The sequence below is a fragment of the Grus americana genome, chromosome 17, assembly GCF_028858705.1.
Source record: "Grus americana isolate bGruAme1 chromosome 17, bGruAme1.mat, whole genome shotgun sequence".
Taxonomy (NCBI): Eukaryota; Metazoa; Chordata; class Aves; order Gruiformes; family Gruidae; genus Grus; species Grus americana.
Window position 1 is genome coordinate 4003711 of NC_072868.1, and position 19111 is coordinate 4022821.

At 38.5% G+C, this 19111-nt stretch overlaps 1 protein-coding gene across 2 annotated transcripts in view; it reads left to right on the forward strand.

Moving 5' to 3' along the window:
- The first annotated feature begins 5206 nt into the window (after positions 1-5206).
- The window catches only part of PTPRT (protein tyrosine phosphatase receptor type T), a 280775-nt gene continuing 266870 nt past the window's right edge, over positions 5207-19111 (forward strand). For both annotated transcript variants that reach the window (XM_054845732.1, XM_054845733.1), the window contains exons 1-2: positions 5207-5316; positions 7544-7718. In XM_054845732.1, the coding sequence (XP_054701707.1) occupies positions 7571-7718 (148 nt within the window). In that variant the 5' untranslated portion in view covers positions 5207-5316; positions 7544-7570. The remainder of the gene's footprint in view (positions 5317-7543; positions 7719-19111) is intronic.

The following is a 19111-nucleotide window of genomic DNA, read 5'->3' on the forward strand; positions in this document are numbered from 1 at the left end:
AAGGACATATTGGCCCACTTTCATAGCCAGGACATGCAGTAGTCAGCGTTTGGACAGTTGAATCTTTCACTGTATTAAATCTTCTGATGGAGATGAAGAAGAGGCTAAACAGTCATAGACTGGGAATACCAGCTTTTATTGAGAATGAAAATAAGTGTTGAAAACTGGCTTTAAGTAGTTAAAATTTGTGTTCTAGTAATGAATATTAGAGGTTACAAATTACTGAAATACTTTCTCCTATGAGATAAGTAGCTGCATTAGAATATGGCTTTAATAGTAATAACTGTACCAGCTGAACATCTTAATTCTATCCTTGGAAACATTATTGTATACTCATGCAAAAATGAGCGATTTAATATGGTATGACCATCACTTTAGTAAGAGGCAATGAAACTGGGGACATCCCTTTCGAATGCAGAGAACAGCATCCATTACATCTCCACCCATTCATTTTTTGTTTTTTTTTAAATAGTAAAGGATAGCACTTCGTTCCTTTGGGAACGGAGTCACTAACTTGAGAGGTAACATTACCAAGGTGTTAAATAATCAGTCTTCATTTTTCTTTTTTCTGTTGCAGTTTAACATTTCTGAACTTCCTGTTCCTTGTAGAATCATATAGAATATCTTGAGTTGGAAGGGACCCATAAGGATCATCAAGTCCAACTCCCCGCTCCTCGCAGGACGACCTAAAACTAAACCATATGACTAAAAGCGGCGTCCAGACGCTCCTTGAATGCTGACAGGCTTGGTGCCGTGACCACCACCCTGGGCAGCCTGTTCCCGGGACTGACCCTCTCAGTGACAAACCTTTTCCTAATGTCCAGCCTGAACTTCCCGTGTCGCAGCTTCATCCCATTTCCACGTGTCCTGTTGCTGGTCACCAGACATCAGCACCATTCCCCTCGCTGCGCCCCGTGAGGAAGGTGTAGGCTGCGATGAGGGCACATGCTACAACTCATGTCCTGCTGTCCCTTAATTGTTGGGCAAACTGCACCACATTTAATACTATTTTCTCTTGAATTTTTAGTTAGCTTATTTGGCAATAGTTCTCTTAGTTTTAGTGATGTCTTTATCAGTTTTTTAGTTGTTTTGGTTTTTTTTCTGCACCACTGATTTTCAGATAGCCTCTATTTTTAGTAACAGGAGACTTCAGGGCAATTTTCCAAGTAAAATCACAAAGCCATAGGGAAGAATGAGATTTTTATTCATCTGTAATTGAATATCTGTCTATTCAGACCCAAATTAGTGGAACACTTTCATTATGCAGATACAAAAATAAAATAGAAAGTACCAGTTAGTGTATCATTAATGTAGAGAAATACTACGTGTTGTTTTTAAGAACATTCATTCTCAGACCATGTTAGTTCAATCCAGGGAAAGGCAGAAACAACTTTATTATATCTGGGAGAATCTTATTTCAGTCCAGTAACTAGAATGCAGGGTCATCTGTTGTTCGTAATCTGCTTTCTAATACTGCAATGGCATACATGCCAAATCAAGGTTTTCTCCAAAAGAATCCATGCAGGGTTATTGATTCAATAAAATAATTTTATCTCATGTACAGCATTCTCCAACTTTATGAGCCGTACTAAGAACAAGATGTCAAACGATTATCTACTTAATGTTCTTGGACTGGTGCTTAACGTGAATATAGGTGTGTGTACACACAGGGTATTTTTTTGCTCTTCCAAATGAAAGCAGCCCATAGTTATCTCTCATCCTAATGCATGTTGCTCTATTTTTTTGTTTTCCATATCAAACAGATTTTCAATCTTTGGTATGCGTGTACATAGTGAATTGCATTGGTATCCTGTCATTATTAATGATGAAATGCCTTGAATGACTCAGGCATTGGAATAAGAGCAGAATATAGTGACTGACCAAATGACTAGCGTAGCTATTCTTCTTAAGAAAACGTTTCCCTGTTTTGTATTTCAGGTGATATTTGAATCTGTCTCTTTGAAAGGACATCCAGGGTACATAGCTGTGGATGAAGTCAGAGTTCTCGCCCATCCATGCAGTGAGCACTCTTTGTTTTACTAACTGTATCAATGTGTTTATATACCAGGCTCTGCAGCCTAAAGGAGTGATTTACCCAATTTGGTCAGCACTAAAATGTCTTCTCGTATCCCTCTGAGAGACACCTAAAGACAATCAGCCTTGCATAATTACATAACTTTGCAAGTGGTGCAAAAGGCAAAACTGCTCTCAGTCTATAGCTAGTGCCAGAACATCTGTGGAAGTCTCTCTTTGTCTCTTGTTATGAGAACATAAAACTAATTGGTTTATTATTTCTGAATCATATTGCTGTAGAAAAAAAAAATCTAAAAAGCTTCTGATAATATCCTGTGTGGTTAACTTAAGAAGAAACAAATTGTTTCAGTATTTCCTTGGTAAAGGACATATCCCACAGGTGTGTGTGTCTCAACAAATGTTAAACCCTCTCAGCACCCCGGTAAAGATATTAAAAATAAATCTCATTCAGACAGTACGCTTGCACAGGAATAGAAACTAATGTAGGTTCATTATGCTGTTCAAAAATTAGTGCTGCGTTTCTTCTATTGCAGCCATAATAATAAGCTCAGATTTATATATATAATTTTTTTTTTCTATTTAAAGAAACCTTGAGTTTCAATCTTTGAGTCTGAACTTGTCTGGTTTCTCAGTGTATGTATCTACAGTGTGGCTTGAGGACTGTGTGTGTCTGTATTATGTAGTATACAGTTTCTTCTAAAGATTTATTTTTTTAACAGCCCCTCTCACTAGTTCATAGTTTCAGTAAGTCAGTGACAGCTGCTCACAAAAAAGTCATGGATCATATCAATGGAGTGAAATTAACTGGTTTTCTTGCAATATAGAATTTCAAAGAATAGCTGCCATTCAATGTGACAGACATGGTTCTGCCCAAGTTTAACAGGACATTTTGGATAACTGCAGTATGGTTAATTGCTGTTTAACTAAATTATATTTGTATTTACCATGTGCTCATTGCTCAGGCCTTTGGGTGTATTTACTTCATTAAGAAATACTTACAATCTGTATTAACCAGATGTTGCTGATAACTGGCAACATCCAAACAAATCCCCCAAATGGTCGGCGTGCATTCCACGGCGTGTTGGGTGATGGCTGATCCCTTCACTGGGAAAGAGGCCACTGAACAAACCTTGGGGCAAAGCCTACACAAGAAGGCCATGGGATTTTTAAAAAAGGGAGACAGCATGCTGTGTTATGCCCTGCTTAATCAAGTATTTAAACCGATTTTAAATCCATTTCTCCAAGTATATGCAGGTCCCTCTTCAAAATTAAGTACCTTCTTGGTGACTCAAACCCCAAATGATTCAAACATTTAATTACTCCATTTTGAATCAGTTTGCAACCTGCAGTGTATGGAACTCATTGCAAGCTGCAAGTCCTCTGCAGTCTTTGTAAATGCTGCTGCTGATTCCCAGCATTGCTTTTGTTGTTCAGGGGTGACAGCCACCAGGGTAAATGTCATCAGAGCGTGTTCCATTGCCTTGTGCAGGCTTTGCCCCCTGTATATGTTTTACAGTCGTTATAACTCAAAACACACGAACTACGATGCTCCTGCTGACCCTGGAGTACTGAAATTATTGGTGTTATTTTTTCACTTCTGCTTTACCTTCATAGATGACAGTATCGCAGACAAACCCAAGTATCAGCAAAAATGCAGTGAAATGCCCCTAACAACACAGTCATGGAGAAAAATAAGTATCTGATGGTGTTGCCTTTTTTTTTTTGTGCAGAGGAGTGCACTGGAATATCCATTTTCTTTATGCTAAAAGGTCATCAACCATATGTGCACAAGCACTTGCAATCGTAGGACAGCCCTATGCCCTGGAACTTGGGCAGACCTGAGGACCAGAAGTTTGGGGTTGGTGTGACTGCGCTCACCCAGGCTACGCAGCTTTGGCACTGGTTTATGTCTGCCCACCTTAAACTGCGGGCAGAAATTACTGGTATAGCCTGCAAATATCACGTAGTATGTTCTGTCTGTCTCCCAGAAGTAGTCTTCCAGTAAACTTTGACGCAAATTGCTGATCCCCAGAAAGCACGATGCTACAGAGTGTCACTATCTTTCAGGAGCTGTCAGCAAACTAAGCGTGTGATGAATGGACTCAGAAACTAAATAAAAACATTTGATGGAGTGTATAGGTATGAGTTCTCTATTCCTGTGTCTGTAGTGGACAAATGCCTGTATGTCAAGCTTCATGCACACAGACACACAGATGCCCACATCCTTTAAGCTATTTAATTCCAATAGAAAAAGATGGATTGGTATGTCAACTGAAATTATGTATTTTATTGGTGTCTAATCATATTAGAAAATGTAAAGATGAAGTTGAATTGACCTTTAGAGTCTCACAAAGCTGTTCAGTGTGTCCTAAAAGTTTTCAAATGGTGCACAAACCTTCTGAAGCCCAGCAAGAACTGTCAGGTTTGCTACTGTAATCTTTTTCCTTTCTTATAAGTTAACTTGCAGAGGTAAATGAATCTAGTATTTAGTCAAAAAGATAATCCTCTGATTTAGTTCCCTTGTGAAAAATGTGATGTCTGCATTTTGATATCAATGGTTTAATATTGAATTAATACTGAATTTAGTATCATCAAAACACTGATACCTGTGATCTTAAACTAATACAGTCATACAATACTGCCATTTATATGAATATTTCATTTAATATCAGAGATTTGATGTTAATGACATTATTATTGCAAAGCTCTAGGATGTATATGATAGTCAATAAAATAAAAAGGAAAAAAGCCTCTTATGAAAATTGGGGTTGGGTCAGTCATGCTTGTTAAGCTCAGAAGCCTTTGAGGGTTTTGTTGACCTTTTCAGAAACACCATTTTCTAAAGAAAAGAAGTTACTCCAGTACTCTTTATAGCGAGCGGTATGAAATTGTGCTGATGACCATGAACTTGTGTTGTGACCTGCTGCGCGTCTGTGTTTTCAGATGTGCCAGAGCTTTGGATGATCCCTTGGGCCGTCCTCTGTCAGATCGATCATCCACCTCTCCCTGCAGTGTGTAGTTAAATACTGAAGGACAGCTTGCTTTTGCTAAATCACTTTGGCAGGGATAGGCCCCAATACTTTGCTGAGTGTTTGTATCTGTGTTGGTGTAACACAGTCAACTACTGCCTTGCTCTACCCTTGCAGTATTTTGTATCTTTTGTTAGGAAAAGCACCTCATTTCCTACGACTTCAGAATGTGGAGGTTAATGTGGGACAGAACGCGACGTTCCAGTGCATTGCTGGGGGGAAGTGGTCACAGCATGACAAACTCTGGCTTCAGGTAAAATAATGTAATGGGGGGTTTTTTGCCTTTTTTTTTTTTTTTTTTTACTTTTTCAAGTAAAATAAGTAGATAGAGGAGGACTGGGTGGTAGGGCAAAATCTTTTCATCAAGATCCTCCAAGAACCGCCTTAAATTGTTTCTAGGTAAGAGTTTAAGGTGGCAAAGGACAGAATCATAATACAGAAGAGGGGGAAAAAATGGCTAGCAACAGCAAAACTTTGGCTTCAAATGCCTGTGCACCTGTAAGCACTCAGTCATAAAGCAGAAGAGACAGAACGAGTGGGAATAGTTCTTCTCCTCTGCTTGAGTATGCAATCTTCTTTCCTCTCTCACTCCAGAAATGTCCTCAGCCCAGAGTCAGTGATGATATGTTAAGAAGGAAACCTACTCTAATGTTTAAGATTACTACCTGGATGGTGAAAACAGGCAAAATCAGTTTGTACCGGCTGTGTTTCTTCCTCCCAGTCTCCCTTGGCTGCATTGATAGCAGATCATTCCTTTTAGTCACTCACTAAAAGACCAAACATTCGCTTTCTTAATGTCTATATTTTCACCCTACTGGCTGGTTTGAAAGACTGGGTTGCGCTATTCGGGTGGGTATAGTAACAACCTGAAGAACTCATTTTCAGTTCTAGAGTTAGAAATGGAATGTGTATCAAACTGGAGAGGTGGAGTGCATGTTTCCCAGTGAAGGGCGAAGTTATTTGTTCTGCCCTTTGAAGTGCTCAGATATGTGGAGTCCCAACATTCCCGTGCTCTACGTGCAGAGCTCTTCTAGAAGCTTTTAAAGTAGTTGAGCTCTTCACTTCTTCTAAACTTCTGTGCCATTAAACTCCTAACGTCCCAAACAAGAGGATTCTCTTGTTTAGATGTCCTATGCATATACACAGGGCCAACATAAACTTTCAGAACACTTAAGCTAGGTCTTATTCACAGCTTGGACTGATGTGACCCCATGTTTGTAACATCTGAGGCAGATGAGAATGGCCTTTGTCATGGTTGCTATGGCATTTGTAGTCAAATAACTAACAGATTTTTCTCAAACTTTTTAATTGACTTCAGACATTTTAATCTACTTTTAAAATAACAATTTCAAATCTAGTTTAAATACTCAGGGAGGAATCAGTTTACCTAATCATAAAAATGAAAATTAGTACTGGAAAAAAGACTTGAGTTGGTGAGAAATGTAGTTGGCATTATGTAAAAATGACTTGAGAGACATTTTAACTGTACTCTCATCACAGCTGTTCTCCTAAAAATTACATTTTATCTGAAATTTATTAACCTATGGTGTACTTTTAGCATCCACTGAGATATATTTTTGGCTTATTCTTTATCTTTTTTGAGTTCTTTTAGTGAAATCTTTCCACAGTTATGACTAGACGTGTGTAAAAACACTTCTGACCTGAAGCAGTATGAACCTTTTCCTGTGAGAAGCGGGGGTTTGGGAGGAAATCGTTATTGTTGCTAGTGGAAACCTGTTTTCCATTCTCTAAAATTGAAACATTTAATGAAAATAGCCTTGGAAACACCCCCAAAACTGATTACTGGAAATTGGCAAAACAGCAGTGTGTTTTCCTTTGAAACTTCTAATAAACTAGACCAACTGAGCAAGTTCAGGTGTTTGTGCTGTGGAGAACTTCTACTTCTAGCTAATTCTTCATCTGTCCCTTTCCCAGTTGGGAAAATGTATTCTGGCATTGGTAGAGAGGTTTATTGAGCAACGTTGGACATAAAGGATATTTGCTCATCCAATCAGTTTATTTGGCCCAGAATCGAAGTTTTACATCTGAAAATTCCAAATTTAGAAGATCTGTTCATTTGTAGCATTTTCCCAGGTGTACGATATCCATTCATATGTAGTATTTTCATATCGTAGTCAGGCCTATCAATATACTGTGTACAGCTGCATAGTCCGAACTGTCACTCTCTAGCCTTTTCAATACATATAATACATCAAATGCCCAAATATGTTTCAAAAATTAAATGGACATGAAAACTTAAATATATGTGTTAAGAGTATTTAAGCCCTAGTTCACACAACCTAGTAAACTTTTCAGGGGTAAGGCTAAGCAGTCTTCTCGAAAAATGGTGCTTGTATAAAATCTAACCTAGCGATGTGAAGATCTGAGCAATGTCAAGAAGCATGACAACGAATGAATTACGTATGGATGCATAATCTGTGTGTTGTCTTAACTTACATTATTCTTGTCTGCCTTTACAGCAGTGGAACGGAAGGGACACAGCATTGATGGTCACTCGAGTGGTCAACCATAGACGTTTTTCGGCTACCGTCAGTGTAGCTGACACCTCTCAACGCAGTATCAGCAAGTACCGATGTGTCATTCGCTCGGATGGTGGATCTGGAGTTTCGAATTATGCAGAGTTAATAGTGAAAGGTAGGTTGCGCTAAAGCAGCAGGTTTATGCAAGATGAGTATTTCCTCCCAGATGGCATCTATGTATAAAAATTGACATCCTATTGGACTTTCTTCTTTCATTCATATTAAATTTAAGTAGGAAAAAAGGGTAAAAGTGACGTGAATTTCAATCACTTTCTTAAAACAAATATTTGAATTGAAACTTTGTCTGCATACAGCCCTCTTCATAAGCTTTTGTAGTAATGCGTGGTAGCTATGGATACTTTTAATGCTGAACAGTTTGTCTGTCAGTCAGCTGCACCTGCCTGCCTTTACAGTATTTTATCAGGCATCAATAATCTCATGATGGAGCATTGCATGTCAGAAGAGTCTGCTCAAGGCTGCTGGGAGTAAATGACGGGATTGATTCTGCTGACGTCCTGAAGTACACAGCAGAAACATCAGTAGTTCTTGAAGGATGCTAGGGGTTTAGCACTGTTATTGACTGTGATTCAAGAGCTGATACTGTGCCTGACACATGCAAGATGTGTCTTAATCTTGCCTCCACGAGATGTGCGTGCTATTTACTGTGCTGCTTTTATTTTTTTTTTCTTTAACTTACCCTGAGCTGCACCATGGGGATGCTCACTGCCTCTTAGGAGGAGAGATCGGAAAGTGACCAAGTTGCTCCCGAGACATTCCGTGTTTGGGGTGGGGGTGACGTCAAATGGGAGGAGTATGAGTCTGCTCACTGAGTATAATTTTATTGATCAAAATGTTTCACTTTTCTGTGAAAATGGAGGGCTGCTGTAGACACAAGATCACTTTTGTCCGCTGCAGTACTTTCTGCCAACTTACTCTGTCATTTGATGATCAGTATCCTGATGCCTTTATAATGCCTTAAATATAGAGCGCTGAGTGGTGCAGATATTCAAACTACACAGATCACAAAGACAATGCTCCTATTAGATGCCAAGTGCTTTTAATTCCTACTCGGTGATCTTGCATCTTGTTCAAATCCAGAGGAATTAATTCATGATTAAAATGGAATTGAGTTGCCAGGAGTAGCATATCTAGTATTGTGTCATAGCTAAATAGAGGGAAGGCAACCTTCCAGAGCAACCAAATAGCAGAATATGCGAAGCTGAGTAGGTGGCTCATTGATATAAGAAGGAAAAAAATAGAAGAATAAGTTATAAACGTGAATTGTTGGATGTCCACCGGGAGAGACGTTGATAGATTTCTTGCTGGATTACTCAGGCAGACACCTAGTTAAAAGAAACTTTAGGAGAGTACTATTGTTACGGGAAGGTACCCTCCTCTGCTTCTTGCTCCTGGTTAGTAAGCAGGTAAGGTTAAGTGGTTCATTTGAGGTTAGTTTGATACAGCGCTGCGACACACTGGGATTGCATGGATGAGTGCTTCCAAGCAGTCTGACTAATTTTAGTATGGATAATAGCAAATCTGTAATGCGTGCACACAGGCTGAAATGAAAGCAAATTGGAATTGTTTAATTCTGAAGAGATGTTTATTGAATTGCAATAATGTACTTGGGTATACATTAAATTAGTCTGTAATTGAAGTTTTGCTCAATTGATAGTCCTGCCCCTAAACCCACTAAATCCAAACTAATACTTGGCTTCTCACGTGCTTTCTCTTGAGCAGTTGAACATAAAATCATAGGAGATTTCTTCAAGAAAGGTTAAGGTTTAGAAGCGTATCCTTCTAATGTAAAGGATCTATTTGCTTCCCTGTGCATAAGACATTTTATTGTAGTATTGAGAGAGGAAAGAGTAATTTACATTTCTCAATGTTGAATGCTAATATTTGGTAGATAGAGAAAGAGGGGGTTTGCTTTGAAATGCACGTACTTCTTCTACACCTTCCTTGACTCTGTGGACATCTTTACTAAGAACAGTGTATTATTGTAAAGTAATTAATGGAAATCTTATACAAAAGATCATAACTGTATTAGTTTCCAATTATTACAGTATGTTTAGTGGCAGGAGATACCTTTGTAGTACTGTGAAAAGGCTTTTCTGTAGAGCTATTTGCTGTCTATGCTAATACCTTTCTGTCTTCTGACTCTGTTGCAAGGCTTGTATAAATGACAATACATTTATTCTTCTCTTTGTGCTCTAGAATCATAATAGTCAAGCCAGAGAAACCTATCATTTCCATCTGTACACCGTACCATCCTTTGGTACTCCAGTGGAAATAGCTCTTCTCTATTTCTTATCTCTCGCTGTTGCACATACAGTAATTTAATACAATTTTGTACAGGACAGTTTTCAAAAAAACCCCAGAGATTCTGTGTCTCGCTACTGATCGCAGACGAATGGAATGCTTCTTGTCCGTAATTTTTTTTAAGTATAAGCTGCGTGATGGTTACTCATATTCTAAACTAAGTGTAGGTTTTGCTTGTGTAAAGATTGTTTAAAATACTGTGGAAATTGGCCGGAATCTTATCATTTAAGGTCTGTATTAATGATAGTATCCTTCCAGGACAGCTGTTGCATTATGTAAGGTTGTGAATAACATTTTGAACTCTGTGTGTGTAGGTTTGTTTGCAATTGTTTTCTTTCCTGATTCCTTTCAGATATTCTGGATGCCTAAATTAATTACTCAACATGTGGTTGGAATCTATGGAGAGCTGATAAACAGGGAATATTACAGCAACTATAACCTATTTTTCATGGGCCAATTTTTCTGAGATTTTCACTCTCCAGGAAGTCCCTCAAAATTATTTTGATGCAAATTCTTCTAAGGCTTGTGGCAATTTCTTAGGGTCTGTTCTGCTACTGCAAGGGTAGGAGTACTCAACAGAGCTGCTCTACAGACCTCTGAGGGTATGTTCTAGTTCTCTTCAGTTTTGTCTTAGTTGATTTTTCAAAGTGTTCAGTTAGTCAGCTTGGATGAAAAACAGTCTGTCTTGTAACTGAGTGGCTTTCTGTCATCCTTGTAGTATTTGGAACAGCTCGTCTTTTTATCAGTCACTCTTTTCTTGAGGTTTTTAGACATGAGAAGCTCGTGCCTTCAGTGACACCAGAGGGGGAGAGGTGGTTTCTTTTTCAGAGTTGTTTACTATTTTTTCTCTAGGTCTTTTCTGGTATGATACTTGTCACTGTAATTGCACCGCCTGTTTATTAACTCACCAGGTACACAGTGGAAACTGCTTTACTGATCTGAGTCTTTTCTTCATAAGCCATAAGACACTGGAATTTTAAAAACAACAAAACACAAAAACCCCACGTACACCAACACCAAACAAAAAACCACAACAAAAACCCACGCCTGTCAAGTTACTAGAGTTGAGACACTCAAGAGTCAAAAGCATGCTAAATAATTAGACATTTAAATGTATCTATATAGTTAAGCTTCTTCAGTATTAAATATACTGTACAAATTCCAATTATAAGGCAGACTTGTCAAGGAAAACCTCTACAGGTGTTTTGACTATCTCAGTCTTTATTATTGGAGCTGTGTCCAGAATAGTTTCAGTTAATTATTAAACAGCAGGAAAAACAGGAGAAAGAGCTTTTTGGAGCTTAAAGTTAGTAAGAAATAAAAACATCTCTGTTCCTCAGCTGAGCCTGATCTTGGGCTGGAGCTGGCCCTAGAAATGTTTCATCAGGTCCTCCTTAGGTTTCCTTGAATAAAACAAGTGCAATGTAGGTATGAAAGTATATAATGCAGAGTTACACATGTACTCCAGAGTCGAGCTTGTTCCTAGGATGAAAATATAATTGTCTTTCAACATAATTGTTTAGAATGCTCACAAACTCCAAAGTCTTTCACTTCATATAAAGCAATTACCGAGAGAGGTGGTGGATATGAAAAAGAATCTTTAAATTTTTTGTTTGTTGTTTTTTTAAAATTTATTTTCATGCCTGATGCACGGATAATTCTATGCCCTGGGATATTCATGCTAAATGTACTCATTAAAACTAACATAATATCCTTGTCATCACAGAGTAATATAACTACTGTTTCCATGGTGGTACTCAAGTCGCCTTATTTCACTCAGGAGATTGGGGATGCTGACATGAAAAGTTGACACTGTACTACAACTGCCCTCTTTTGCCATCAGGGCGGCTGGAAGACAGAGTCCGTTCCCTGCCTTGCAACCATTTAGCTCAGCTATGGTATATGTGTGGTTTAGATTTTACTGTTTAAAAAAGTGTTTTTTATAGTATGCATTAATAAGGTCAGATAGGAATTTTCATGCCTTCCAGCTACTTATCAGACTCATCCAGGTCTCAGAAGTTGCTGGGTAGATTTGAATTCATCTGCCTGCGTAATGCACATTAATCAAGGTCCTCAAAGTTATCACCTTGTGAACAGGAGAAGGTCTCTTGCTGGCGCTACCAACAGTATCAGTAAAGCTGTGATAATGAGGGTTCCCCCCAGGCTGCGTGCTATCTTTCTCTATTTTTTCCAGTTTACACAAATAGATTCGGTCTGCAAAATTCACATGTGCTATACCATGAGAAGTTAAGTGTAGATTTGGTAAAGCATGTAATGGTGTTGCTCTTTTGAACACTCCACCAGCACGGAATGGAGTTTGTGTGTGTGATGTGAACCGTTTATGAAGGTTATGTTGCTTTTGAAATTACTGAATAAGGGAGAATGGCTTCGTGATTGTAGGGTGTCTGAAAAAGCCACTTACATTCCTTTATTTCTTTGCATTCACAGTGGTGTAGGGAATGTAATACTTTCTTCCTTGGTGTTCCCATCTGGCTGGTAATTACTTGAACTTGTTGTTGCTCTGTTTAATTGTCTGGTTCGGTATAGTCCAATAGCAGTTGCTTTAACTGAGTTTTAATCGTTAGGTGGGTGTGTGGTGAGAAAAGGGGAGGCAAAGAGATTACAAACCCTCATTCACTCTCACCAAGAGCTTTAACTTTGCTTTCTCTTCTTTCAGTCCAACTTTCTGGGAAGTGGATGGGGAAGACAGGAAGACAAAGCCATTGTTTCATAGAAATCAGCAGTTAGTATGAACAATACGTGTTCTTTCCAAATGAAACATTTCCTTCTCCTTCTGTTTAACCTCCAAAATAGAACTGGGAAATTAAGCCATTTCCTTGAGAACTGATTAATGTATACTCCAGTTTTCAGAATTGCGTTGAGTGCCACACAGACTTGCAGTCATGTTCCAGCATGTGCATGCCTTGTTTACATTAGTCAACAAGGTATAAATCAGAATAAGTGTATCCACGAAGAATACAAAACTACAGCTGGGGTACAAGGAAAGTCCGTAAACTAATGGTGTATTGACAATTCAATCTGTATTTTTGGAACTTTTTATATTTCTTGAAAGATGATGTGCATCATTTATGGGGTTCTGTTTGCTTTGGGTTTTTTGTTTGTTTTTCTTTGAGGAAAATGTAAGTCCAAGAATTCTGGTTTTTATTCTGACTGAAATTTCACTTGAGACTGGTAGAGAGGTAGGCATGAGATGAATTTGCTTGGACTTGTTTTTAGTGTATACATTTCTAAGTGTAATGTTGGTGATGATGTATAAAGTTCTGGACTAAATACAAGGTTTAAATGCAATAATAAATGGAGAAAGATTAAGGAACAATCTTTTTGAAGCAGAAAGGACTCCTTCAGTTTTCCAAGGATGAAGAGTGTTACGGAAAGGTGTTCCTTCTTCCCTTGTTTGTAGAATTGTCTCCATCCTCCCTGCTGCATCTTGGGTGCCAATCATTGCTGTGGTGGGGTGAGCAGACAGCTCATGTCAGCTGCAGTTCTGCTGCTTGGGCAGTCTTGGGGGAAGGAGTCCTCACTGGTCTTAGAGAAAGCTCTAATAGTTAGTAGTAGTGAGCGGGTATCTTCAGGGTTATTTTCTTCTCTCTCAAGACGGTAAGAAATAGCTTTTCCTTACACGAAGGTGTGATTAACTTGGTAAAAGATTTGGGGTTTTTTTATTTAATTGCAGTTACTTGAATTGAGTAACTGCAAGATTCCCTGTGGGGAGAAGGGAGCTTTCTTGCTGCTTTGGATAGTAACTGCCTTTTGTATTTTATCAGTGTCATGTTCCCTCTTACCCCCATTCAAAGGGAACGGAGGGAATCTCCAAAGAACAAAAATAACGAAAGGGAAAGCATCACTGGGTGGTAGACCTTCTGCTTTTTCCAGACTCTCTCTGCTTTCCGTGACTTTTCCATGAATTGATCTTGTAGGGTAGACCTCTGTAGAAAGGGTGATAAGCTTTGTTCTCTCATCTGCAGTTCTGAGGTGCCTTTCCCATCAGACAATATAAAGGAGAAAATGGGCATCAAAGTCTAAATAAGCTGTCTTGTCAAAGCATCCTCAATCCTAAATTGTTAAAAATGCTTCAATAATTCATATTAAATTTTGGGCTTAAGATAAAAGATATGATCCCAAAATCAGTGGAGATAGAATGTTATTTATTGGCATGTATTCCAATACACCATACTTACCTATTAACTTCCTATTTTAGAGAAAGCTCCCAACAAGCAGTGCAGCTGGCAGAAGCAGGGATGCTGGCAAAACACAAATGAATGTGTTTCAGCCTACCTAGGGTAACACTTCTGTTTGAAATGTATGGACAAGGTAATTTCACATATTTCATGCTGCCTCACATCTTGCAGAAAGATAGCAGTAATGTGACTTTCCAGTATATTGCTGCTGGGCGTAAAAAATGTTAACTAGTAACTTGAGTTCTTGGGTTTCAGTGCTGGAGGCTTCCATTGTGCTGTAGTATCCATTTGTCAATCTACAGTCTTGCAACTACCAGTTCTTATTTATTTTTAAAAGGAAGGGAGGAGCAGCAGTTACTTGGCCACTATTACTTCTCCCCATTAGCTTTCTAGCTTGCTTGCCCAGTGTAGTCAAAATACAGAATTAACACCTTATTCCACTTTTTCTCCAACCTGTGCTGCAGTCTCTAGTAGGGTGTGTTCCTAATAGATTATCCCTGTGGTTTATGTCCTGTAGTTGGAACTCTCAGCCTTTTCGGTTTCTTGTTAAAATTATCAAGAAAGTTTAAGATGACTGCCTAGAAATTAATTCAGGACTGTTGATGCTCAGGAAATGCTAAGGACATACTCTGAATGCTTTTGCTAACTGGAAATTTTCTTGCAGTGGATAGGTTGGTAACTCAGACCACCAGATGTGTGCCATTGTAAAATGTGTCTGGCAGCTTTTCGTTGTTCTTTGTTTCTTTTTAACGTACACGTTTTCATGCAAGTTGATTGCTAATGATGCCCATGTGACATTACAATTCAAAATTGCACTTTTTTTTGCTTATGCCTTAGCTAAAGGATTTAGCAGAAAAGATGAGTTAACAGCGTATGTGACTCCCTTCTGCTCATCTTTCTTCTGCGTGTTTAATTGTAGGGAAGTTATTAATGGGCTTCTCCTGGAAAGTAGAATCTAAAGCTGTTCTTAATTTACCCACCCTGTGGTTACAATCCTGGTAAATGCTTTTAATTCAAGAGAAGTCCCTTGAAGTATCATCTGTGACCATACTTGAATGTTGGTGAAGAGTCTGGTACGATTTAGGCATACTTGGCCACTTGTGAGATATAATTGTTGGCTATGAGCTGTTATCTCAGCGGGAAAGATATCCTTTTCACATCAAAATATTACTTCTGTTTCAGCGGGGAAAAAAACAACCTAAGAAATTAGAGCTTTACTTACTGTGAAATGCAGGCAAGGATGCATCAGATTTCTTAGAATGAAAGGACGATCATTAATATGAGAGCTTTTAAGAATAAACCGGCAAAACAATGAGTATTTACATTACAGTGAGCCCTATAGATCCCGTCTGTATCTGAGAAGCAAATTAATTTCTAATGAAGACAGTAGACTGTTTCTGTAGATGCAAATGCCTCAGACCAATGTGATTATTAGAACTTTTAAAAGTTTTGCAGCGCTTGACATAGTGTAAATAAGCGTAGTTTCTGATTTCTTTCAGAAATGCAGTAGTTACTGCAGCTAATAGGCTTTCTGCAGAGGTAAGGTATTTGTTGTAGGACCATTGAACTAGGAAGTTCCAAATCACCTGTGGAAGGGACAGTTTCTGTCCTGAGCAAGGTGCTAATAAATTCCCCAGCCATCTTTGCCTTGATTTAAGCTTTACTCTTTGTTGGCAGCATACTGTGAATCTGCTTAGTGCCTAGTTGGGTTTCTTAGGATGTCTAAAGTGTGTGCCCATTTTATTGTTTTTAAAAATCCGCAAAGCAAGAGATAGAACAGTTAAAAGCAGTATGTTGGTTCCCAGTGATCTTACCTTGATTTATTTTATTTAGCTTTTTTCCCTTTGTACATCTTGAACCACCTTTGATTGTGTTGTCTAACCCTTTCTTAAACAGTCTCTCTTTGTGTGCGTACTGAGCCTTCTTAAAGACTGTGTGTTACACACACCCTTCCACCACTACGTATGCTGCAACTGGTCTACTGTATGGTCACTGGTTAAACTGTGCTGGGTTTGGAGGTTGGCGTTTACAAGCTGAAGCTCTAATCCTAAGGTAAAGAAGGTTGCAAGTTTTGGAGGAAAGAATGATGGAGCTTTGTAAACACTGAATGGTTGAGCTCAGAGCTAAGGATATTAGCATTATGGCAGCTCCAGAATCTGTTCAGCTTCAAAGCTAGGAGATGACAAAAATCTTTTGAAGTCTGTTAGCAATGCTGAACGGAGGCCATTCAGCGAGCTTGTATTAGGTATTCAGGTGAATGGGATTTTTAAAGTTTGCATAGCATTTGCCTCTGAGTGATGGAGCTGAACTGCTTTTCTTTCAAAGCCAGTATAACTGAACTCCAGGGAGAAGCTCGGTGTTGGTTATGTTTGCATTTGTCCTATCTGAATGAAGAGATTAAAGAGCATGTTTCTGTGTTAAGGAAAGAATGATCACTTTGAAGTTAGTTCCCCACTCAACTGTGAGATTATTTGAGGCAAGAAAATAGCCAAAATTGCAGTTTTGCATTGAGATTTTGCAGTCCTCCTCCATCTCTGCCCAATTGAAGAATGCTTCATTTTTCTGAGCAAATAATTTCCCAGCATCCATTCTAGCTGTAAGATGATGAAATATACTTCTCATAGAATCACCGCCCTAAAATCTGTTGTGCTGTTTTTTAGCTTTGATCTGATGTGTTAATCTTCTGCCATGTTAAATACCACCGCTTGTTCCCCTCTTTTACTGGTGCTGGGACACTGGTTCAGATCACATCCTCACTGTTACCCCTGTCCTGCTGTGACTTCTAAAGAACGCTTTAGATCTAAAAGCGGAAACCTGCTGAGCAGCAGTTAAAGAGGGTGATGATTACAGCAAGCCCTGCCACTATTTTAATCATTAGCTTATGAGTTTGACAAGAAAAAAACCCAGTATGATGTTTCCTAGCTCTGTACCGGCCATACTGCCTGCTGAACAGCTATGCTGTTACACCTTCAGGGTGGACCTAGTAAAACTCTGGCTTGGCTAATTCATAGACCTCTCCTAGTGTTGCTGGTTTTTCTGACTTTCCTTTTATTATGAATAATTTCAACTGCAGCATTGTGCTCTGCTATGCTGCGCAAATATGGAAAAACCTTTCTCTGAAGAACTTATTCCAGTCCTTTTTCTTCTTTTTTTTTAACCAGGTTTCTCTCCAGTGCATCTCTTGCCTCTCTCTCTTTCTCAGCAGGAAACTTTCCATCAGTGCTTGTTTGTATGTGAGGAAGATGCAAATAGCTGCAAGACTTAGGCTCTCTCTCTTTGGATCCTATAAATCAGCCTTTGCATATGCTTTACTGTCCTATTTATTAGCCTGCAGCTAATACTGAATTACATGACAGACTACAACTTACAAACTGTTTGTTCCCTCAGCAGGATGCAGACACAAATTAAAATGGAAGAGGTTGGGATTGCTTACTTCCTTAATTTTCTCTTTTCTTTTTGTCATATTATGACAAATGTTTCTTTTGTTGCTGCTGCTGCTGCTTAGGAGTTTTTGACTGACCCTTGTGAACACTGCTAACCGTATCAGATTGGCTTTTAATCAGCAGCATGGTATTATTCAGTCTTCTGACCCGGGTTGCTCACTAAATAGTGATTTCTCAGTATTTTCCATGATATTGAGGTTGAAACTCTAAATATAAGCACTTCTGTGCTTGCTCTTACATTGTTTTCTACCATCTCCCTTCTACTTAACCATACCTTTGTTAAATACCTTTGCTCTACTTGATGAGTCTTGAAAATCACTTACTTTTGTTTGCCTTGTGTCAAGAATATGGTACTTTCAGGATGACCAAGAATTTTGGTACACTGGTTTTGTTGCCTGTTGGTTAGGTCGTTCAGAGCATGCAGCAACTGCTTAGCTTGTGGAAAGCTTTATGATTTATTGTTGTAGTCACAAACCCATATGACTTTAGGGCTGAAATCTTGTAGTGGACAAGCATTTTGTATAAATTTCTATATATCTAACTATGAGAAGTCCTAAGTGTAATACTTTTTCAGTAATTTCTTTTTCAGGATTTAAAAATGGGGATGGTCACTTGATGCCAATATTCAATTATGTATTCAAAGCTTTGAGAGAGTGAGTCTTGATTTTGTAAACTGCCTCTGACAATTGAGTGAAGTTTACTTTCTGTGAATTTTCTGCATGCCTCAGCCCCAGGTGTAGCAGTTCTATACTCATAAGGAAGTTTTATTGTTTTTCATGTATCTCATCTCACAGATGCAATGACAGAAAGAAAAAAAAAATCTAATTTGACCTTTTGCAATATGCAAGCCATAGAATTTACAAGTCATTCTTACATCATGTGCAATACCATATGAATAATGCAGAATAGTTTTCAAGAGATTGATCACCATTAAAAGTTTTTAAATTATAGAAAATTTCAATGGCCTTAGGTAAGCTCTTTAAATAATTATCTTAGCTGCTTAGCATCTATACCTTATTCCAGTAAGTACTTCCAGCATTTGCATCTAACAGTGAGATGCTAAGTCCTTCTGTTAAATATAATAAATCTTGAAGTATCGAATGTTTTGTTGTTGCATAGGAACTTGTATTGACCATGATCTTGGCTTTGTTTAGTTAACTTATGTAAATGTCTTAAGTGTCTTTGCAAGGTCGCTTGTTCTGTTAAAGCACTGCTTTTAGTTCTGGGGAAAGTATCTCAAACTGGACTTCCACAGATATTTTTGAAACATTCTCTTTTGTTTCCACAATGAATGCTTTTGCTTACCACATTTGTTCTCTTTCTTGCTGTGGAATGGGAAACTTTCAAGCACATAGATTTTTATTAATTTTTTTTTTCCCCAATTCTAACACAAGCCTCTTCAGCAGTGACAAAGAAAGGAACTAGAAACACATACTGCATGCTTAAGAAGAAGCATGTTTTCCACACAGAATATTTCAGATGGTTCCATGTGCCAGGAGATGGTCATTGCCTGCGCGATGAACTTCTGGACTCAATACAGTAAC